Source organism: Macaca thibetana, chromosome 9 (genome assembly GCF_024542745.1).
Source record: "Macaca thibetana thibetana isolate TM-01 chromosome 9, ASM2454274v1, whole genome shotgun sequence".
Lineage (NCBI taxonomy): Eukaryota > Metazoa > Chordata > Mammalia > Primates > Cercopithecidae > Macaca > Macaca thibetana.
Genome location: NC_065586.1, coordinates 22,765,096 through 22,789,572, shown reverse-complemented (window position 1 = coordinate 22,789,572; position 24,477 = coordinate 22,765,096). Strand labels below are relative to the sequence as shown.

General features: G+C 37.8%; 2 protein-coding genes across 4 annotated transcripts in view; both read right to left on the bottom strand.

The window, feature by feature from the left end:
- The window catches only part of ARMC3 (armadillo repeat containing 3), a 114,305-nt gene extending 97,423 nt beyond the window's left edge, over positions 1–16,882 (bottom strand). For 2 of the 3 annotated variants that reach the window (XM_050804051.1, XM_050804053.1), the window contains exons 1-2: positions 16,799–16,882; positions 12,984–13,032 (exon numbers count right to left, since the gene is read on the bottom strand). In XM_050804051.1, coding sequence (XP_050660008.1) covers positions 12,984–13,031 — 48 coding nt within the window. In that variant the 5' untranslated portion in view covers position 13,032; positions 16,799–16,882. The remainder of the gene's footprint in view (positions 1–12,983; positions 13,033–16,798) is intronic. The other variant, XM_050804052.1, reaches the window with a different exon arrangement.
- MSRB2 (methionine sulfoxide reductase B2) overlaps positions 1–24,477 on the bottom strand; it is a 456,570-nt gene that overhangs the window by 187,994 nt on the left and 244,099 nt on the right. The window lies entirely within an intron of this gene.

The following is a 24,477-nucleotide window of genomic DNA, read 5'->3' as shown; positions in this document are numbered from 1 at the left end:
ACACTGATCAGGAGACCTGAAGGCCCTGGAAATCCACAGAAATCTTAAGGAAGGACTTCTGAATGTAGTTAGGGTTTGGGGCTTGAGAACCATCTTCTTTAGGTCTTAAAAGGTAGCCCCAGAATTCCTGAGGACCTCACATCACCCAAGTGACACATGTGGCTCACTGACCACAGCTTTTTTCAATCTGAAAAGTTAGGAAGTTGGAGTATGATCTCTTCCAGATATAAAATTCTAGGATTTTATGAAGTGCAAAACATATGGCAGAGACAATAAATACTCTGATGAGAGTGGGGAAATTAATTTGAAACTGGGGTAAATAGAGAAAGCTCCATGGATGCTTCAGATATGATTTGAAGAACAGATAAAATGGGATGGATGGCGATAAGAAGGAAGGATATGCAAATGAGGAAAATAACACAAGATGGTTTAAAATGGAAATAAATGTTTATTTATGGTGGATAAAATATTAGCTTGACCAAACAGAAAATATACAACAAGAAGCAGAAATAATATTGAATAATAAGAAAAAAGACCTCAGCAAATGACCTTATACCTTTCCTTCTCCTGACTGTTTATGGAAGATAATCAACAAAGATCCAAGGGAAAAGGATTATGACTCCGGAAGGTTTATATCTGGCTAGGTTATCTTTCAGATGTTCGGGCATTCACAAACTCAAAGTGTATCAACCATACGCTCTTAAACAAATTGCTCAGGCAAAATCTCCAGCCAAAACTTGCGAGGACCAAAATATAAAAACAACAGTGGTAGATCAAAAAATGCAGTAAAATGTATTCTGCTGTTTAGCTTACTAAATGTTGCAGATGATGTTGTGAATCATAATACAATTCTTTTCTTTTTTTTTTTTTTTTTTTTTTTTTTGAGATGGAGTCTCGCTCTGTTGCCCAGGCTAGAGTGCAATGGCGCGATCTCAGCTCACTGCAACCTCCGCCTCCTGGGTTCAAGCGATTCTCCCTGTCTCAGCCTCCTGAGTAGCTGGGATTACAGGTGTCTGATTTTTTGTATTTTTAGTAGAGATGGGGTTTTGCCATGTTGTCCAGGCTGGTCTCGAACTCCTGACTGCAGGGAATCCACCCGCCTCAGCCTCCCAAAGTGCTGGGATTACAGGCATGAGCCAACTCGCCCGGCCAATGCAATTCTTAAGAAAGGATTCCTGAAGTGATAATGATTTATAAGGAAAAAAAAAAAACTAATAGCGGCTTGGAATTAAAACAGATTTTTTTTTTTCAACAAAACAGGTAAAGAAAATTTTTGGTTTTTAAAAAAGAGGCATGTTGCCTAGCTATTTTTTATTTTTACATTAATAGAAAAAATGCAGGTTAAAATGTGTATTTAATAGATAGGCTACCAACAAGTAACCAAAGTTCCACACTGCCAGAAAGAAAGGGAAACAAAGGAAAATTGCTCAATTCAGAAAAGGGACAGAAAATACAAAAGAAATTACAAGATGAAAACATAGCAAAGAAAAACCACAACTTCAAATAGAATAATAGGAATAAAATCAAATATGTCAATGATCAAAATAAACATCACTAGGGTAAATAAATCCAACTAAGTCTGTTAGATTGGATTAAAAAGCAAAATCGACTCAGTTTGTTTGTGTTATTAGGTATTTCTTCCACTTGATCTTTAATTTTATTAAAGAATATTAATTCAGATCTCTCCAATTAAGATATAGAACATTTCTAGTATCTCTAAAGGTTTCCTCACACTCCTTTCCTAAGCCACCCTGCCCCCATGAGAGAGAATCATTATTCTTTTATCTCTTCAGTTATTTAAAATAATCACTTAATTTTCCATTTTTGAACTTCATATAAGGAATTATACAACATTCACTCCTTCTTATTTGTTTTCTTTAGCTCAGTGCAATACCTATTGCAGTTCTTTCACATTTTTGCTTATATAGCTAAGTCATATTTCTTATGGCTATATAATGTATTCCATTATATAAATATACCAGTTTGGGTTCTTTTCTTTCCAGTTTGAGGAAATCATAAATCACAATGAATATTCTTTTACATGTCTTTTTGTGGATATATACATTCATTTCTCTTGGGTATATATCTAGGAATGGAATTGATGAGTCATAGGGTAGACATATATTTCCCTTTCATAGGTACTGTTGAACAGTTTTCCAAAGCAGTTTTATCAATTTACTTTCCCACCAGCTATGAATGAGAGTTCCAGTTGCTCTACATCCTCACCAATGCTTGGTATTATCAGTCTTTTTAATTTGCCTTTCCAAAGCTCTTCAATCTTAGTTTTAAGTCCATCTGCTTTTCATAGTTATTGCAGCTGGAGAAATGCCTGCTGCTACCTGCTACCTGCTACCACTATATCTAGACAGAAGAGAAGTGTTCTCATTACTTTTGAAAGTTCTCTCCTGTCTCTTTCGCTAATTCTGACTCAGTAGCATTCATCTATCATTCAGCTTTGTCTTCTGCTATTAAGCTTGAGAACCCATTAATTTTTCTCTATCTGCCTATAGATTGGTTTCCTACAGCACCCACAGTGTACAGGTTCTGAGGGGTTCTTGGTAGCCAACCAGCAAGTGGTGAGAGATATAGCTTGACTTTTTCAACTACTCCCACGACAGAGATTCTTCAATTGCATTTGGATCCCCAGTCCATTTACTCCCTCTGCTTTCTCTCCCTTTATCAGCTTTCTCCCTTCTTCCCCTCTTAAGTTGCTTAGATTGTACGTTCTATTATCTGAGTAACACTTCTGCTAAACCCTAAACCTCCTTGTCTGTCTTATCATCAGATGAATCTTCTGAAACCCATACCACAAGTGAACACTAGTATTTTCTTCTTTGCATTTGTACCCAAGTGTCCAACCATTCTCAAAGAATGTTAAACTAGAAGAAAGTTAGTATCATTGTAAATTCATGACCAGCAATTGAGAGGGCCTCACTGCACACCAGGTTTCTACATTTCTTTTGTAAACTTGATTTCTCCTTCTCAAAAGAACAAAATTATTTCAAACATTTCTACTATCCTTGAACATTTAACACTCCTACTTCCCCCTTTCTTTCCTCCTCACCCAGCAAAATTTTCAGAAAAAATAAAGTTACCAGATGGAAACTCCATCAACTTCCAACTTGCAAATTCAAATCTACCTATATCTGCACATGTTCTTCTATTACATCAGAGAAAATATCCAAGGCCAATCCCTAATAGGTGCTTTGGCTTTTTTTTTACTCACTCACTTTCATTAATTAATTCATGTATTTAATAAACATTTATTGAATCCCTATTAAGTGCCAGACACTAAGACTAGCACATTAGATAACTCAATCTCCTATTTTCACAGAATGGACACATTCTCATCTTATAATACTTTATATTATTAATATAATATAAATTAATAATACTTTATATTATTAATATAATATAAATTAATAATACTTTATATTATTAATATAATATAAATTAATAATACTTTATATTATTAATATAATATAAATTAATAATACTTTATATTATTAATATAATATAAATTAATAATACTTTATATTATTAATATAATATAAATTAATAATACTTTATATTATTAATCATCCCTTTTGTCTCATGAGTAGTCAACTCCTCCCTGTCTACTAAATTCCTCCATTACTTCTTTTTAATCCAACTTACAGAAGGCCAATTTAGATGCAACACAATGAAGTTATTTTCAGTGTAAGTTTGATGAGTTTTGAGGAATGTATACATCAGACCACTCCAAACAATATGTGAAGATATCCATGCCCCAAAACATTCTCTCTTGCCTCATTGCAGTTAATTCCCCTCCTATGACTGGTCCCAGACAACCACTGATCTCCTTTCTTTCACTACAGATCAGTTTCGCCTGTCCTATAATTTAGTAGTAATGAAATTACTACATAGGGACCCTTTGTGTAGGCTTCTTTCATGTGGCAGAATATTTCTGGGATCCATGTTTCAGGGATCTCATTTGTTTTTGCCTTTCTTTTTACTGCTGAGTAGTATCCCATTGTATATCACAATTTGTTTATCCATTCAACTGTCGATGGACCTCTGGGTTGTTTCAGGTTGGAGCCATTATGTATAAAAGCTGCCATGCACATTTTTATACAAGTCTTCTTATGGACAAATGTTTTCATTTCTCTTGAGCAAATGCCTAGAAGTAAAATTTCTGGCTTGTCTGGCAAGTGCATGTTTAACTTTGTAAAAAAATATAATTCTGGGGCGCTGCAGCTCATGGCTGTAATCCCAGCACTTTGGGAGGCTGAGGTGGGAGAATCACTTGAGGCCAAGAGTTCAAGACCAGCCTGGGCAACATAGTGAGACCCTATCTCTACAAAAAGTTAAAAAATTAGCCAGGTGTGGTGGCGCGCACCTGTAGTCCTAGCTACTTGGGAGGCTGAAGTGGGAGGATTGCTTGACCCAGGAGTTCAAGTCTGCAGTGAACTACAATCATACCACTGCATTCCAGCCTGGGCAACAGAGTGAGACCCTGTCTCAAAAAAGAAAAAAATACAATTTAGTTTTCCAAAGTAGTTCTACCATTTGCATTCCCATCAGCAATGTATCTGTATCCAACATAGTACTTTTATCTCTTCAGTTATTTAGGTCTTAATTTGTCTCAGGAATGCTTCACAGTTTTCATCATATAGGTATTGATTTTATTTTGTTAAACAAATGTCTAAGTATTTCATTGTTTCTTATGCTATCGCATAGCCTTTTTTGCCATCATGTATCTTAAACTTGTGTTATTAGGTGAATAACACTTAGGACCATTAGAAAAATAAACCTTTGTATCATTATAAAATGTCCATCTTTTTCTCAGGTAATATTCTTTGTCCTGCAATTGTAATATATTTCATTTGGTATTAACATAGGTGCTCCAGATTTCTTATGATTAGTGTTTGCATGGTACATATCTTTTATTATGTTTTTATTTTTATGTGTACCTTTATACATAAAGGAGGATTCTTATAGACAGGTTAGACTTGAGTCTTGCTTTTTTACTCAGTTGGACAATCACTTTTTATTGGAATATTAGATTATTTATATCCAATGTGGTTATTGATATGGTTGGGTTTTAATTGATCATCTTGCTATTTGTTTTCACTTTGTCACATTTGCTCCCTGTTCCTTTTATCCTGCCTTTTCTCAGTTAATTTGCTATTTTTTAGTATCCCATTTTACCTCCTCTGTTGGCTTATTAACTGATTTTCTCCTGGTTATAGGTCACATTTTCCTTTTTTGCATACCTAATAATTTTGTATTGGATACTGGGCGTTGTGAAAATTATGTAGCTGAGCATCTAGATTCTTTTGGGGGCTGGGGGAGGAGTAGTGTTCCTTAAAGTATATTGAAGTTTGTTCTGGCAGGCAGTTGTTTTACTTATGGATCAGGTTAATCTATTTAAAGCCTGTCTTTAAGCTTTATTAGGTAGGGCAGGACTAGAGAAACCTTTACTGTGGGGCTGGGTTTAGCCACACGACTATTAAGGCATGGCTTTTCTGGGGACTCTTCTCAATGCCCCAGGTATTCAATAAGACCCTCCATGCCTTCCAAGCAAATTACGTGCTTCCCAGACCGGTGTGAGCTCTAGAAAGGATGTGACTTACAGCACCCTGAGAGTTGTCCATGCATGTCCTTCGCCATGTGGAGTTTCACCCCATACAAATTAGAATTCAGAGAATCCAGAGGACCGTTAACAGGATTTCTGGAGCTATTGTGGTATGTTGGTCTGTTCTTTTTGGTACTCTACCCTGCAAACTGCAGCCACCTTATCCTCCCTGAACTCTGATTTCTTGAAACTCTTTTATTTTAAAATAAAAACCAACTTTCCTTAGATAGTAATCATCCTCCATATACCACATTACACTTCCTTGTCTTTCACAATCAAAAACCTTACGAATATTTACTTGTCTCATTCTCACTCCTTGCTGCACATATCCAATCTTTCACCCTCATTAACTTACCAAAATAGTTCTCACTAAAGCCACCATGTGGGAGCACCATGTCACCCAGGACTTCTTGAGAGTTTTATTTCATTTCTAAAGAAAATAATACAATAATACTTGAAACTATAGAGAGTTATGGTGTATTTAATTGTCAGGCCTCCATCTCTCTTTTTATTGTTTTTATTCATGGTGGTTTGGGGGTTGAAATTCCTTGGATGACTGGGCTTGCCTGCTTGCTTTTCTTTCTCTTCTTCCACAGCTGTTATTTTTCAGAATTTAACACACTGCATTGTCTTTGATTTACACGTCTGCTTCAGTATATTGTACTTCCATTCACTCCGTTGCTCAGGCTTGATTTCTCAACTTGTCCCCTTCTCACACTCCACGTCCTACCCATCAGCATATCCTGCCAGCTCGACCTTCAAAGCTCCTCCTCACTCTGGCCACATCTCTCATCTTCTTCATGGTGACTTCCTGGGTCCGAGCTGCCATTAGATCTTAACTGCACATATCCAATCTGACTTGTAACATCTTTCAAGCTGCTCTTCCAGTTTTCATGTTTCTTCCACATTGTAGCTAGAACAATCTTATTTTTCATTTTAAATACAAATCAGATGTCACTACTCCTCTCTTTGTCACATTCCAATGAATTCTCCTTTGTGCACATTAGGAAAAAATCCAACTTGCTTAACATAGCCTAATGTCCTACATGGTCGTCACCATCTCGCCATCTTTGTGACCCCCTCCTACAACTTGCTCACTAATCTCCTGCCACACTAACCTTCCTGGCATTCCTCAAACACACTGCATAAGGCAGTGTGGTCTGGCTGGGGTCCCCTCCCAGATATTTGCACAGAATACCCCATCGTTTCATTTAAGTGTGTTTTGGTTGAGATCCCACCAAGAAGGCCTGCCCTGACCAAGATTCTATTTAAAGAGGCCTCATCACACTCCTTACCATATCTGACTTTATTTTTCTTCATTCATCGTATCACTACCTGAATTATATTGTTATTAATTGACTGTTTCTCCCACTATAATATAAGCTGCCTTGGGGCCTGAACTTTCCTTTCTCCCCATCTTTATACCCAGGATGTGGAAGAATGCTTGCATATGGTAGGCACTCTATATTTGTCCAGCAAATAAATACATTTCTTCAGGCAAAGGACCATGCTGTTTCTCTGTCTCCATCACCTATGGACAATACCTGGAAGATGGAAGTACTTGGAAAATGTCTGTAAACGAATGTATTAAAGTGCCCCTGGAAACTTTTTCTATTCTTGTGGCCTTAAAGTGCCTTAACTGTGTACTGTTTGCTGATGTCAGGAGAGAGGGCTCTGAATCTGAGGTCCATGGGGCTATCAGTAGGCTTTGGGGGCACATTCTCTATGTGAAATTACATGTAAAACACTTGGAGTACATTTCAGAGGGAGGAGGGTCCACAGTTCCCAACCTACCTTCAAAAGGCTCCTTGATTGCCTCGCAAACTCCTAAAAACCACAGCCTTAGATCGTCTTCACCACTTATGGCACCTTCCCTCATGTCCCAGCTGGCCATCTTCTCTACCAACCCACATCCAAAACAGATTTCCCTTCCCTCTTGGAACTTTCATCCCAGAGACCTCTCATGTTTCTATATTTTTCAAGCTGATTATATAAGCATGTGAATAAGGATACAATGGTTAAGCACAGGTATGTCATGATCGCCATAGAAAAACAAGTCTCAGAGGAGTAGGTACAGTACACGAAAATACATTTAAACATAAGCTTTGGTAAATATCATTTAATAGTCACATGTTATTTAAATGTGATTCTATAATAATTAAAATTAATTTTAAAGACCAGGTGCAGTGAGTCATGCTTGTAATCCCAGCACTTTGGGAGGCCGAGGTGGGAAAATCTCTTGAGCCCAGGAGTTCGAGACCAGCCTGGGCAACAGAGTGAGACCCTGTCTCTACAAAACATACAAAAATTAGCCGGGTATGGTGGTGTGTGCCTTTAGTCCCAGCTACTCAAGAGGCTGAGCAGGGAGGATCACTTGAGCCTGGGAGGTAGAGGCTGCAGTGAGCCATGATTGTGCCATTGCACTCCAGCCTGGGAGACAGAGCAAGACCCTGTCTCAAAAAAAGGAAAAAAAAAAAGAAAAAAAAGAAAAAGAAGAAAAAGATAATATGGGGGATGAGAAGCTTAAAGGGAAGCTTGAGACTGTAAGAGTTGCCATCCAATGGGCTGACAAAGAAGGGGAAATACCAATGTTTGGCAGAGAGTAGAGAAACTTGGCATGACACTTGTTTCTCCTACAGAGCCTGTACCATTATAGTAATTTTTTTATTAAAAAGGGCACTGAGAATAAAATGATAATGATAACAGAGTGCCACGTGACTAAATAAATAATACTGTGCTGTCATTACATATCCCATCTGCTTTCCCATAAGAAAGTCACAGTCACCAACAAGCTTGTTGAGAAACTATAATTTCACACTCTTTGCAAAAATAAATGATAAAACAAAATTATTTACAAAAAGAATGAAAGAAAATGGAAGCATTTTGGCTAAGTTTTGAATTTTAAGCCCAGTCCATTAGAGTGGCCATAGGCTTCTAGACATATTTTTATGTCTCTGTTAAGGAATAATACTGCCTAGAATAGTGCTGTCCAATAGCACTTCAGCAATGAAAATGTTCTGATTTTGTGCTATCCAATATGGTAGTCACAGGTCACAAGCGGTTCTTTATTCTTTAGCATTTGAAATGTACCTAATGTGACTGAGAATCTGAATTTTTAACTTCTTTTTAAAAAAAATAGAGACAGAATCTTGCTGTTTTTCCCAGGCTGATCTTGAACTCCTGGCTTCAAGCGATCCTCCCACCTCAGCCTCCCAAAGTGCTGGGATTACAGATGTGACCCATTGCACCTAGCCTTTAAAATTAATAATTTTAATCATTGTAAGTTCAAATTTTAATAACCACATGTGCCTAGTGGTTGTAGTATTGGCACAGGTCTAAAAAAAAATACAAAATTACAAAGATGACCTCAGTGAAAATAGAGATCATCACAGTTGAGTGATTTTTACGGTGCCAATAAGTACAAATAAAAGGCTTTTAAAATTTCAATTTCAATATGTTTACAACAGCAGTCGTCCCAGATCATGAGGCACTAATTGTATAGGAAAAGAGAGAGAGATAAACAGGAGGAGGTAGACAGCATTCATCTAATAGGAACTTTCAGTACAGAATATCTAGACATCAGTAAAAATTTGCTAAAATGTCTAAAGATTAAAATGAAAGTAGCTAAAATAGCTTTTAGTTTGCTTTATAACCTGATCAAAGTAGCAAACTTTTGGAGTAAGATGAGCAAGCTGAAAATTATCTATATGGTTTTATATAGGTATATTGTTTATGAATTTATATTTTTTATTAATTCATAGTGTTTAACTGTGAGGAGGGAGAAAGATGGGAAAAGAAGTTCATACAACTTCTTTACATAGCAAAATAAGTGATAAAATTATTTACAAGAAGAATGAAAGTAAATGGAAGCATTCTGGCTAAACTTTGAATTTTAAGCCCAGTCAATTTGAGTGGCCATAGGCTTCTAGAATATTTTTATGTCTCTGTTAAGGAATAATACTATCTAGAATAGTGCTGTCCAATAGGCTTTCAATGATAAAAATGTTCTGATTCTGTGCTGCCCAATAGGGCAGGCACAGGCCATTTATGTATTTATCTTTTAAAGTCCACAGTACTGTTGTCAGTCTATGACAAAGAATGAAAGGTTGAGTTCTGAGATTGATGAAGGAGGTCCAGGAAAACCCAGGAGACCTCACCCTCTTCCCAGGAATTGGATTTGGTTGTGCGGCTGAGGGGGCATGTTCTACTATTTTCCATTGCTGTGATTCTATACTCACCCTGCTTAGCTTCCTGTGTGCATTTAACTAAGGAAAGAAAGTCCTGACTCATTAGCATAAATATTCAGTTAACTTGATACTTAATCATTATGGTTCCAGGGCCAGGTCATCATCTCTTGGGAGTTTAGATCTTGTGGCTTTATCCACCGAAGCTCAATCACCTCTGAAATATTAAAAGACTACAATTTCCATGCTTGCAAACTCAAAGATCTGACCATAAATTATGATGGCCACACACCAGGCCTCAGGAGACTTCAGTGGCCAGCTGGTCTTCCATGCTTCATCCCTGACTTCCCTGTCTCCTTTGACAGTTCATACAAACTTGTTCAGTTCTGTAGAATGATGAACAGCACCCTCGACTACATCATTAATAACAACATCTACCAAGCTCTTACCTAATGCCAGGCACTGTTCTAAGCATCTTACATTTATCTAACCTTACTTCACTGATGTGAGTGGGTCTTCCTATGAATTAAGCAGTATCACATCCTCACTGTGGTGCACAGAGGTTAGAAAGTTCACCCAAGTTCACAGATGGGCAGAAGTGGATAATGGAGTAAGGACCCAAACTCAGGTGGGATAGCCCCAGAGCCTGTACTCTTAGTCACTGGATATCTTGCCTTATACTAAATCAGGCCTAGTAGAGTCATTTCTATTAGGAATTCTTTTATGCAATATTCCACCGTAAATTTTCCTTTTATTAAAGCATCACAAACAGCCTTTTGGCCAGATATGAAAATGATTTGGAAAGGAAGAATATAGTTGTATTGGTTGATCAAGCCATATCTTTTCCATATGTAGGCATCTTCTTAGTTAGTGTCTCTTTCATGAGAAGAAGATGTAAATCAGTACCATATATGCATATATTAATGTTACTACAAATGAGAATATTAAGAAAAGCAAAGGGAGCTTTTTGTTTTAATCCTATTGCCAACACTTTTCTTGCTGTCTTTATTACTCATTTTAACCTGTAGAGGAAAGTCTGATAAAAATTAAAGTCTTTGGAAACAATATATCTAGGAAACGTATAAGACGCAAATTGCCATTAGTTGACAGAGAAAAGTTTATTTTCTTAAGTAGTTATATTTCTTTTTAAATGTGGTTTTCATTTACAATGTATAGAATAAACCTTTATTGACTTTAGAGGTATATTCTGGAACAAGTTCCAGGTTAAGATACTGTAAATTGTGGCATACTGCTTTGAAGTATGAGAACAAATACTGTAGAAAAGGGCTTATATATTATTTTAATACCACTCTGTCCGTTTTTGTTTGTTTGTTTGTTTGTTTTTTGAGATGGAGTCTTGCTCTGTCGCCCAGGCTGCAGTGCAGTGTCGGGATCTCGGCTCACTGCAAGCTCCGCCTCCCAGGTTCATGCCATCCTCCTGCCTCAGCCTTCTGAGTAGCTGGGACTACAGGCACCCACCACCATGCCCGGCTAATTTTTTGTATTTTTAGTGGAGATGGGTTTTCACTGTGTTAGCCAGGATGGTCTCCATCTCCTAACCTCGTGATCCGCCCGGGCCTCCCAACACTCTGTCAGTTTTACAGTCAGAGTAGAAGGGTGGAAGTCCCCTGGGAAAGACAAGGAAAAGTAAGGACCATTGGTCAATGTTACACCCGCCATTGGCTACCTCCAAGGCTGTTGGGAGCTGAGGGAGCAAGAACTCTATTTTGTTAACCACTAGGACTGTGTTTCTCAAGTTCTCCATGGTGTCCCCAAGGATTGGAGTCAAGAGGAGGATATCAACAAGACATTATGAAGTTATAGAAAGTGTATTGGACACATACATCTATTGTTTATTAGTTCCATAATTCTAATTTTAATCAGAATATGTTTTTGCTAATAAGATGCCAATAATGCTATTTGGTAGCAAAAAGAGGGGTAATACAAACCTTGGATGCGATGAAAAAAATAAGAGAATCTGCAACATTTTAGGAATGTGTCCTAAGAGAAGCAGCCAGAATGATGAAATATCATGAGCTCACAATGCCTACCCCTGCAAAGGCTTCCTGGACCCAGGAAGACAGGCACTTCTGTAGATTTTGTTCCCAACTGTATTGAAGTATCATACCTAGAGGATTGCACAGGGGCGCGTGTGTGTGTCTCAGAAGCAGAGTCCAGAGGATTCTCATGATAATAGATCTTATTTTCCAAGTGCTATGTGCCAGGCACTAAGACCTTTATGTAACTTATTCTGTTTTAAATCATACAACAACAGGAATGAGTTGGATATTACGATTCCCATTTTGGAGCTTAAAAAAAAAAACCGAAATAACTTGGCCAAATTTGGCAAATTGGCCACAATAACACAGTTGGCAAGAGGCAGAGCTGGCTCAAGGCCCCCAGGGTCTTAACCACAAAGCTCTCAAGGCTGGGGGCAGACTTCTGCTATTAGCCCAGTTTCCTTCAAATTTGAAATTTCTGTGAGTCTGTGGACTCACTCATTTCTTTTCTAATCTTGTTTTATCTGAAGGAAATCACACCAAATGTCCGTTTCAAAATAAGTTTCTAAACTGAAAATTGTCAAAGGTCATTTTTCACTTTTAATACAACCTTTCAATAATTGATAAGCTTTAAAGCGATAAGATAAAATCCTGTTTTTAAAGAGAGAGAAGAGCTTTTAGTGGGGAATGAATTAGCATTTGGAATAAAGATGATGATTCCAGACTAGTCTCTCGATAGAATTGGAAAGGATAGGGACTTCTCATGTGCAATGGTCATCACCAGACAACCTTATACACATATCTAATAGCTATCGCAGAACTTCCAGTTATTTTTGAAAATTCACTTCATTAATTAACATAAATGAGAGGCTGGCAAATGTAAATGGTAAGTATTTAAAAGAACAACCCAAACTATTTATTCATTAACTAGGCTATAAACATGCCATCTACATACTGGAAAAGCTAATAATTACTCTCTAATTGTGCTAATTATATAATGACAATGTTGTAAATGTTTGTTTATATAATGTTAGATTTCTCTGACTAATCTTATCATTAGTCAGACTTTGGACTTCTGCCATCGCGTATTCATGTATATACTGGTACATGCCAAACTGTGTGAACAATTTATTTTTATAACTGGTTGTTAAAGTGCTACTAATATTCAAATCAGAAACTTACCACATCCTTAGGAGGAGACTCTACTTCCTTCTTTATCTTTTTACCCATCCTGGAAAAAGATGCAATATATGTTAAAGTGACATTTGCACGTACATTTCTCAATTACCTGTGCCCTTGACAGGAGGTTTCTTTTCTCCTTTAAATTTTTACCTCCTAAAACACAATGCAATATGTGTAGAAATTATCACATATATACAAATATGTCACCTACATCCCAATTTCAAACTCTGCAATTTTAAGGAACTTATTGATAAGATCATTGAGCGTTAGTCCTGGCTTTCAGTTTAGAAAGGAGGTGAATATATTAGTGGCATAACTTAAATAACAAGAAATCATTTAGCTTTTTTATAGCTTGCTTATGATGGGCCTAAGAGACTAAGCCCATCAAGTAACTTTTGAGACCTGCAAGAGTGTTTGTGCCACAAGGCAGAGGTTTTTGTCTATTTTCTTTTACTGATGTATCCCAAACACCTACAACAGTGTCTGGTACATAACCGACATTTGATATTTATAAACCTCATTAACTCCATTTTTCCTAGGAGTAAAGATCTTATAAATGGTATACAAAATCTACCAGATCTGAATCAACATTTTTGTCCTTTCCCTGGATAATAAAAAGTTTTCTCTCATATAATCCACAGCTCAGTAAAAAAGCAATAAAAAAATCTGAAGAGATACATCCTGGGAAAACTGAGGTTACTTCCTTTCTACTTGTCCTCATATGTCCATGTCTGTGTGGAAAGAGTGAAAGGAATGGGATTTATGCTTAGTTAACATACCACAGAGGAGTAACCCAGCCAGGGTTCAAAGAACTTTTCAGGCCGGGCGGGTGGCTCACGCCTGTAAATCCCAGCTCTTTGGGAGGTTGAGGTGGGTGGGTCATGAGGTCAGGAGTTTGAGACCATCCTGGCCAACATAGTGAAATCCTGTCTTTACTAAAATTACAAAAATCAGCTGGGTGTGGTGGCATGTGCCTTGTAGTCCCAGCTACTCAGGAGGCTGAGGCATGAGAATCACTTGAACCTGGGAGGTGGAGGCTGCCGTGAGCCGAGATCGTGCCACTGCACTCCAGCCTGGGCAACAGAGTGAGACTCTGTCTCAAAAAAAAAAAAAATTTCAAGATGTTAATGTCTATTAGAATAACCCAGGAAATCTATCTAGTTTTCTTCAATGAGAGTTTGTGGAATTATGTTCGGCATCAGAGCCATCTTAAACGGTATATCGTAGGAGCAATCTTAAATGGTATATCGTAGCCTTAAGGAAATTACTATAGTCTCAGTAGAAATCCTAGGAAGTAGAAAATCCTTGGGGAGAATCTACAGTGTGAGGGTTAGCTCAAATTGCATGTCAAGAATCAAAAGCAACCCCTAGCATTAGAGACACCAGAATTTATCACATACATTAAAAAGCCACGTCTTCATAGAAACTCCTAGATGCTTCTGAAAGGCATCTATTCCAGGTCTCTAACTTCAGACCACACTACTTTTAAGATTTTTGAGGATCTGTGCAAGCTTATTCACACTATAGCCAATATACTAAAATGTTAAAATGCATCGCCCATTAAATGTCATTTGCATCATAAAAACTTTTGAAATTTGTATTCAAAATTACTCAGCAAACAGTACATATACCTGGAAATTCTTGTAAAATGAGAAAATTGTTTTCAAATGTAATAAAAAATTTATATTAATAAAACATTTAATTAACCTTAATTTTTCAGTTCTCTTTTCATATTTTAGAGTCAATATAAGCATTTTTTTCCAAATCTCAAACATCTTCCTTAGGTGCTTGAAAAGTGAACAGGCCCTAGACCTTGTGCCTATAATATTTCAGGCAGGCATGCAGAAACTATTCTGGGCAAATGAGAATCTATCCTACAATTAATCTCTGGGGGAAAAAAAAAAAAGAGTTTATAGCACTCTATAACCAGTTCCAAGACAGAGCAGCCTTTGATTTATAAAAGAATTGCTTATGAATAATATTCAGGAAGCAATTAAATTACACCTGCATAAAGTTGTTTTAAATCATCTGATTTTCACGTAGGAACTAATTTTTCCTACTTCGAGATAGTGTTTTTGAGCAATTGCATAGTGCAGAGGTTAGAAGAGCTTATACAGACAGTATTGCAATGATAGAGTGTCTCCTAAACTAGAGAATGAAGTTGTTTTATCATGACCCGGCATGGTGGCTCACTCCTGTAATCTCAGCACTTTGGGAGGCTGAGGCGAGTGGATCACTTGAGGTCAGGAGTTCAAGACCAGCCTGGACAACATGGCAAAACCCTGTCTCTACTAAAAATACAAAAATTAGCCTGGAGTGGCAGTGGCATGTGCCTGTAGTCCCAGCTACTGGGGAGGCTGAGGCAGGAGAAACACTTGAGGCCGGGAGGCGGAGGTTGCAATGAGCTGAGATCACGCCATTGCACTCCAGCCTGGGTGACAGAGTGAGACTCTGTCGCCCTCCCAGAAAAAAGCCTATGTGTTTTATCACCATACTGGGTATGATAGTTAATGGAGGAGAGACTGAACAGCTGACATAGGCCCGTGGCAATGAGCTATGGAGATGATCCTTACGAGGGTAATACATTTCACTGTGAAGAATTTGGAAAACAAGGGCACAATGAATAAAATAAAAATCACCTAAAGATAAGCTCAGAGAGATCAATACAATTTCTTTTCTTTTATTTTTTCTTTTTCTTTTTTCTTTTGAGACAGTCTCACTCTGTTGCCCAGGCTAGAGAGTGGCCTGATCTCAGCTCACTGCAACCTTCACCTCCCAGGTTTAGGTGATTCTTCTGCCTCAGCCTCCTGAGTAGCTGGGATTACAGACACTTGCCACCACGCCCAGCTAATTTTTGTATTTTCAGTAGAGACGGGTTTCCCCACATTAACCAGGTTGGTCTCAAACTCCTGACTTCAGGCGATCCACCTGCCTCAGCCTCCCAAAGTGCTGGGGTTACAGGCGTGAGCCACCGTGCTCGGCTTTGTGTGTTTTTCTAAAGCAATTTTAACATCTCTGTCAGAATTTCTATCCCCTACTTTCACCTTCCCTTCCTGGGTTCATATTCCTACTAAATTATTAAATTAACAAACTCATGAAGTCTCAGTTTCCCTTCATTGCTTCAGTCATCTCCAGTGGATCAGCATAGCATGCCATTTCAAATATTTTAAAATCCATTAGCTATCTAGCCAGTCTCTGATTATTGAAATTTGTTTCTAATTTTCTGCAAATACAGACAGGGCTGCAAAGAACGTCCTTGAACATAAAATTTTCATCCATATCCTCAACTATTTCTTTAGGATAAATCTCTAGCAGCAAATTAACTGTGTGAAAACTTCAGGGCATTGGATATGCAAACAATTCTTCTCTAAAAATGCATCTTCTTGACTACTGGAGCCATTTTTTTTCACGAGTTGATTGGTCCTTTGTATTTGTTCCTCGTGAATGTTCAGCCTATGATTTTAAATATTTTCTAATGAGTTCTGCTTTGAGAAGATTTAAGGAGGAGTAGGGCTCGAGAAATCCAGGCTACTTCTGAGTTGCTCACGGTCAAGTAACGGAATCTGACTTGATCTCACCTCAGATCCCCTCTTGGGCCTCAGTTTTGTCACCTGTTGAATGGGAGGTGGCGGGATGCTTAGGAAACCCACCCCAAGCCCCGTCTAACCCTGCGGGCATGGGCAGGAACCAACAACGCCCAGCAAGGTGTTGCCTCACTGACCCCAGCAGTCTGCGCCCACGTGGCATCTTCTCCTTTCCCAGGTTTTCCCAGGTAGGAGGCCTTGGGCCTCCCTACCCTGAGGGGCTAACTTTACCTGCCGGGAGATCCCGCAGAGTAGCTGCTCCGCAAACCCAGCAGACGCCCCGGGCATGAACCCCCAGTCCCTTGTTGTGCCTCGTTGCTAGGCGACGCTGCGCCGCGCCTGCGCAACTGAGCCCTGGGAACGCACGGGGCTGTGAGGGCGCCCATTGTCCTGCCGAGGGCAGCGGTCAGTGCGGGAGGAGCCAAGTGCGTCCGCGATTACCTGAATCCAGTGCTTTAGGGGAGAATGGAAACTGGGGGTGGAAGCTGTAAATCAGGAGGCAGTTCAGCCTCAGCTTCTGGCCCGAGGACTGGCTGTAGGTTCAAATACGCAAACACTATTGCATTCTTCCAAATACAGGCGTCAGCCAGAATCTCTGTGCAGATGAAACCCACATCAGCCACCTCCCACCCAGGCTCCGTTAAGCTGTAGACCTGCACTGCCACGTTTCCCTGCACTAGGATGTCCAATCCGTTCCCACAGAACTTCTCATGGCCCTTCAAAGCCCATTCTCTCTTCCTCTTTCTTTCCTCTTCCTGCCATTCTTCCAATCGCCTTGACTCAGAAGGAGCTTCGGTTTCCCTTAGTCCTCCCATGCCCCCCAACCACAGTCATCACTTCAGCCACTTCTTGGCAGCTTACATTTTGTTTCCTGCTTGTTCCCTTTTTCATATCCTTACTGTCACTTCAATCCAGCTCATCATTTTTTGGCCTTCTGGCTGATGACTTGAGTTCCTCTCTCCTTACAGTTCTTTCTATATATCACAGGCAAATTGGCCTTCCAGAAATCATCGTTCCAGTCTTGTCACTTCCCTAATCAAATGTCAGCGGCATCCTAAGATACATTTTCAACACATTGGCCTGGAATTCAAGACTGTCTGCTCCTTCTCTGTTCCATCTGTGCAACCTCATTTTCAACCGCTCTCCACCACCCAAGCTCCAGCCAAACTTACTGTTACCAAAATTTTCCACACTTTTCTCTAGATTTTTTTGCTTATCTGTTCATCACTTCATTTTTCAACAAATGCTTATAAAGTAGCTTCTATTTTCCAGGTCATGTGCAACACCTGGAATATTCTTTCATTTCCACTTAATTGAGCCCAGCTCAAATGCCATCTTCATAAAATACTTTTTGATTGCTTTTAGCAAAAAGTCTCTCCCTCTCCTCTTTGACTTTGCAAATTCCATCTCCTACTGGCCCCTGTTGGTCTCCCAGTCCCAAGAATGATAGATGCTTCTTATAATTGCTACTTTTATATATCTTATGTTCTCTTCTCGCCCTTTAAATTGCCTGATAAACAGCTTTATAACAAGTATTTCTTTTCAGTTTTCCATGGTCAAATGCCCGGTGTGATTTCTGCATAGAAAAGATCTTAAGTAATGGTCATGGAAGTAGGAAAAGGATTAAGACCAAGGAGTATCAAGGAAACCAAGGAGGGAGTTTCAAGAATATAAGTGTCATCAAGTATTATATGATTGGACTTTGAAAAATATACACCTGTATCTTCCAGCTGCTCCGTGTCTTCCATGTTTTTTCCTGTCCGTATATAATTATGTGGAAGCCTCTCCCATGCCTCATCTAAAATGCAAAAACAAATAAAATCCCTTTGATCTTGTTGTTCCTTCTAATCATTATTCTATTGTTCTCTTTCTCTTCTTAGTCATGACTTTTCAAAAAAAGTAGCCAGCATTAGATACTTACACATTTTTAACTTCCTATTCACTCTTCAGACTATAGTGACCTGTTTTTGTCCCAGCACTAAAACTATCCATATCCATTGGATGCTTCTTAGTCCTCATCTTGCTTAACATTGCTGCTGTATATAACACTCAATGACACCTCATTCCTGAAACCCTTTTCTTTGTTTCCTTGATACTACTTGTTCTTGATCTTCCTTCTACTTTATTTTATGACCATCATTTAAGATCTTTTCTATACAACAGGGTCTCTCTATGCTGCCCAGGCTTGTCTTGAATTTCTGGCCTCAAGGGATCCTCCTGACTCAGCCTCCTGAGTAGCTGGGATTACAAGCACATATGCCCAGTTGTAGTTTTTTTACAGAATCTTAAATGTTGAAATTTTCGAGGGATCTGTCCCTTGCTCTCTTTTCACACTATGTGCTTTTCTAGGTGATCTTATTTATATTTGTGACTTCAACTATTGCACATATGTAGCTCCCCATCAGACTCTGATACTGAACTCTAGACCCATATATCCTTCTGCTTGCTACACAGTTCCACCTGGATACCCACAGGCACTTCAATTGTCAACACTACCCACCTAAACTCATCATTTTCCCAGTATAGACATGTTCTTCCATTTATCTAGGGGTACCAACAGATGATCTACCCAAAGAGACCACCAAGTCTGACAGGCATCCTAGACTTATTCCCCTTTTCATACAGCTAATTATTCGATTCCGCTAAAAGTTTTTTGAATTTATTCTTACCTTTCCATTCCCATAGCCCAAGTACACAAAGTCACTGTCCTTTACCTGAATTCATCTTACAAGCCTTCTGGCAGGTCTTCCATCCTCTAGACTCGTCCTAGCTTCAATTCATCTTCTCCAAGGCAATCAAAGTAATCATTCTAAGATGCAAATTTAATTTGTCTGTGTCCTTGCTGGCTCCAATAGCTCTAACACACAAATGATGAAATGCAACAAGATTCTTAAATTGACACTCAAGATCTTTTCTTGTTCCGACTGCTTCCTACTACAATAGCTTCTGTCATTGTTCCAAAATATAGCAAACTGCTCGGCATTCTCCAAGTACACCATGACATTTTGTGCCCTTCACTCCCCTAATCACCCTGAAAACCACTTATTCATCTTTCAAATTTTAATTCAGTCATCATTTCCTCCAAAAAGTCTTTATTAGCTTTTTCAGACAGTGTGAAGCATTTCTCGTTTGTTGCTATAGCTGTACCTTACGCTTGCTCTGTTGTTTTCACAAGATATTGTAATTTATTTGTTTACATGTATGTCTCCCCACCTCGGCTGTTTCTAAATGTTTTTCAAGTAACTAAAGTTTTTTTAATACTATGAGACAGGCAATTATGAAATGGTTAAAGCGCACCATTAAATCCACACCATAATCCTGTGAGGTCTGAATGAAGTACAGGGTGATTAGCAGAAGGTCACTCTACTAGTAAATGGTAAAGACAGGACTTGAACTAAAGTCAGCTTGACTTTTATAGCTATGTTCTGCACCAATACATCATACCAGCCCATCCTGAAATTACAGTGTTATAACAAGTTGTGATGTGTTTTTATTAAATAATTAAAACTACTGCTTTAATTCTTGTTTTATAGAGTTAGTCTTTGCTGAGTATGTCAAATTTGGGCAGGGAATCATATTTATTTTAACATATACAGTTGGATGGGTTTGGACAAGGGTTTGCAGTTGTGTAACCATCACCCCAGGGAAGTTTCAGAGACCATCTCCATCATCCCAAATTTCCCTGATGCCTCTTTGAAGTCAAATCTCTCCCTCCAACCAACTTCCCTGGGAACAACTGCTCTGTTTTCTCTCCCTATCATTTTGACTTTTCCAGAATGTCTTATAAACAGAACCATGCAATCTGCTGCCTTTTGTGTCTGGCTTCTTTAATTTAGCATAGTTTAGGAGATTTGTCCATGGTGTTGCATTTATCCATAGCTTGTCTCACTTTATGGCTGAGTGGTATTGCACTGCATAGATGTACAATATCCATCTGCTGATTGATGGACATTCTGGTACTTTCCAGTTTAGGCCTGTTATAAATAATTCTGGTTAAATATACAAGGTTTTGTGTGAACATGTTTCTCCTTTTTGGAAAAATACCCAGGAGTGGAATTTCTGGGTCTCATGCCATGTGTATGCATAATGTTATACCAACCTGCCAAATTGCTTTCCAAAGGAATTATACTGTATTTGCATTCCCACCAGCAAAAATGAGAAAGGCCATTGCTTCATATGCTCTACAGCACTTGATGTTGTCAGTCCTTTTAATTTTAGCCATTTTAGTGGGAGTGCAATGGTATCTCCCTCTGGGTTTAATTTGCATTTCCTTCATGACTAGTGATGATGATCCCATTCTATGTGATTGTTAGCCATTTCTGTACCTTCTTTTGTGAAGTACCTGTTCAAATATTTTTCCTACTTTTAATTGGGTTGTTTGTATTCTTGAATTGTAAGAGTTCCTGAGTATCCTGGATACAGGTCATCTGTCAGATCTCCATTTTGGACATATTTTCTGACAGTATGTGGCTTATCTTTTTGTTTCTTAAAAATTGTCTTTTGTACAGCAGATGCTTTCAGTTTTGATAAAGTTCAATTCGTTCATTGTTTCAAAGGTTAGTCTTGTTTTGTTTTATTTCATTTTGCTTTTGCCTTACCTAAGAAATCTTTGCCGAGTCCAAAGGGAAAAAAATAGACTTCCTTTTATGTTTTGTTTTAGAAGTCTTCCAGTTTTGATTCTTACATTTGGGTCTATGATCCATGTCACATTAGTTGCTGTATATGGTATGAGATGGTTTGAGAATCACAATTTTGCATATGAATGTCCAAATGTTCTAGTACCACTTGAAGAAAACACTGTTCTGTATGTATTGAATTACTTTGGCATCTTTGTCAAGAATAAATGTACCCTTTGTAAGTGGATCTATTACTGGACTCTATTCTGCTTCCTTGATCAATATATCTGCCCTCACACTAATATCACCACCTTTTGCTTATTGTAGCTTACAGAAAGCCTTTAAATCAAATAACAGGAGTTATCAAAAAGAACAAATTTGTTATTTTTCAAATTGTTTTGGCCATTGTATGTCCTTTGCATTTTCCTACATGTTTTAAAATTAGCTTGTTAATTTTCATCAGAAAATCTGCTGGAATTTTGATAAGAATTACATTTAATCTATAGATAAATTCAGGAAGAATTGACATCTTAATAATATTGAGTTTTCCAAATTATTAACATAGTATAGCTCCTTATTTATTTGAGTATTTTAAAATTTATTTCTTCATGTGCAGGTCTCACACATTTTTAAAAGCTTGCATCTGAGTATTTTTGTAAGTTCTTACGGTATTGTAAAGAGTATTTTTTAAATTTCAATTTTGAAATGGTTCTTTCTAGTATAAGAAATACATTTTATTTTTATATTGATCTTGTCTACTGTGATCTTGTTAAGCTCACTTATTCTAGGAAAATTTTTTGTAGATTCATTAGGATTTTTTGTGTAGATGATCATGTTATCTACCATTAAAGATATTTTTCTTCCAATCTGGTTATCTTTCTTTTTTAAAAAAAAATTATCTTGCCCTGTTGCTCAAGGTAAAATCTTTAATACAATTTTGAATAGAAGTGGTGTAAAAGAACATCTTGCCTCATGCCAGATCTTAGGGAGAAAGCATTCAGCATTTACCATGAACTATAAGCTTTTAAAATGTGCCCTTAATCAAGTCAAGAAATTTCCTTCCAATCCTTGTTTGCTGGTGAATTACTGTAGTGAATTAAGTTGAAATCTGTCAACTGTGTTTGCTAACATCTACTTTAATAATTACATGGTTTTTCCTCTCTGGTCTGTTAACATGCTGATATTACATGGAATTATTTTCAAATGTTGAACCAACCTTGCATTCCTGGGTAAAGTCCCACTTGGATATTATGCATTACTGTTTTACACAAAACTGGATTTGATTTGGTAATATTCAGTTAAACATCTTTGCAACTATACTCGTGAGGGACTTTGGTCTGTAGCTTTCTTTTCTCATAATGTCTTTGATCATGGTTTCATGATAATGCTGGCCTCAGAAAATAATTTGGGAAGCATGTCCTCTTCTTCAATTCTCTGGAAATGTTTATGTAGAATTGGTAAGTTTTCTCCCTTTAATATTTGGTGGAATATATCAGTGAAGCTATCTTATTTTTTCTGTGGAAAGGTTTTAAATTATGAATTTTATTTTTAGTAGGTACACAGCTATTCAGGTTATCTATTTCTTCTTCAGTGAGCTTTGGTAGTGTATGTAATTAGAGGAATTTGTTCAGTGTACATAAGTTGTCAAATTTATTGGTATGAATTTCTTCATAGTATTTCCCCAACTTATTCTTTTAATATCTGTATTATCTATAGTGATGTCCCACTTTCATTTGTGATATTGCTAATTTGAAAATGGATTCAGTCACTTCTCAAAAGAAAACATTTATGCAGCCAACAGACACATGAAAAAATGTTCATCATCACTGGTCATCAGAGAAATGCAAATGAAAAACACAATGAGATACCATCTTACACCAGTTAGAATGGTGATCATTAAAAAGTCAGGAAACAACAGATGCTGGAGAGGATGTGGAGAAATAGGAACGCTTTTACACTGTTGGTGGGAGTGTAAATTAGTTCAACCATTGTGGAAGACAGTGTGGTGATTCCTCAAGGATCTAGAACTAGAAATATCATTTGACCCAGCAATCCCATTACTGGGTATATGCCCAAAGGATTATAAATCATGCTACTATAAAGACACATGCACACATATGTTTATTGTGGCACTATTCACAACAACAAAGACTTGGAACCAACTCAAATGCCCATCAATGATAGACTGGATTAAGAAAATGTGGTACATACACACCATGGAATACTATGCAGCCATAAAAAAGGATGAGTTCATGTCCTTTGTAGGGACATGGCTGAAGCTGGAAACCATCATTCTCAGCAAACTATCACAAGAACAGAAAACCAAATACCACATATTCTCACTCATAGGTGGGAGTTGAACAGTGAGAACACTTGGACACAGGGAGGGGAACATCACACACTGGGGCCTGTCAGGGGTTGAGGGGCCGGGGGTGGGGATAGCATTAGGAGAAATACTTAATGTAAATGATGAGTTGATGGATGCAGCAAACCAACATGGTACATGTATACCTATGTAACAAACTTGCATGTTGTGCACATATACCCTAGAACTTAAAGTATAATAAAAAAAGGATTCAAAATTATATGTCCATACAACAACTTGAAAATGAAAGTTTATAACAGCTTTATTTATAATCACTAAAAACTAGAAGCAGCCAAGGGGGATTGAATAATCAAACTGGTATATTCTTACAATTGAATACTATTCCTCAATAAAAGTAATGAGCTATTAATTTACATAATAAAATTGATGCATCACAAATTGACTTTGCTGAGTGAAAAAGGCCAAACCAAAAAGGCTACAAAATTCTATGACTCCATTCATGCTACATTTTTAAAACAGCAAAGTTGTAGGGATGGAAACAGACTAGTGGTTGCTAGAGTTTTATAGCAGGAAGAGTATTTGACTAGGGGAAGCACAGGGAAATGGGGAATTTTTAGGGTGATTGAACTAAGATGATCTTGTAGTTGTAGATACATGAGGCTACACTTTTGTCAAAACCCATAGAACTTTACAGCATAAGAAGTGAACCTAAATGCATGCAAATTAAAAAAAAGTAATCAGGGGATTGGAAGAGCCTAGGATGGAAAACAAACTGTGATAAAAGAACTTAACTGTTACAAATGTCTGACATAACCTCACTGAAGCAGGCAGGGAAAATGAACTGATCTAATTAACTTTGGGAAACCATGTTTTGAATGGAAACTCTAAAACTAAAAGCAAATGGAACAGTAAATAAATAGTGTATTCTACCAGGCAAAGTTGTTTCTCATAGAGTTTATGAAGGTTAA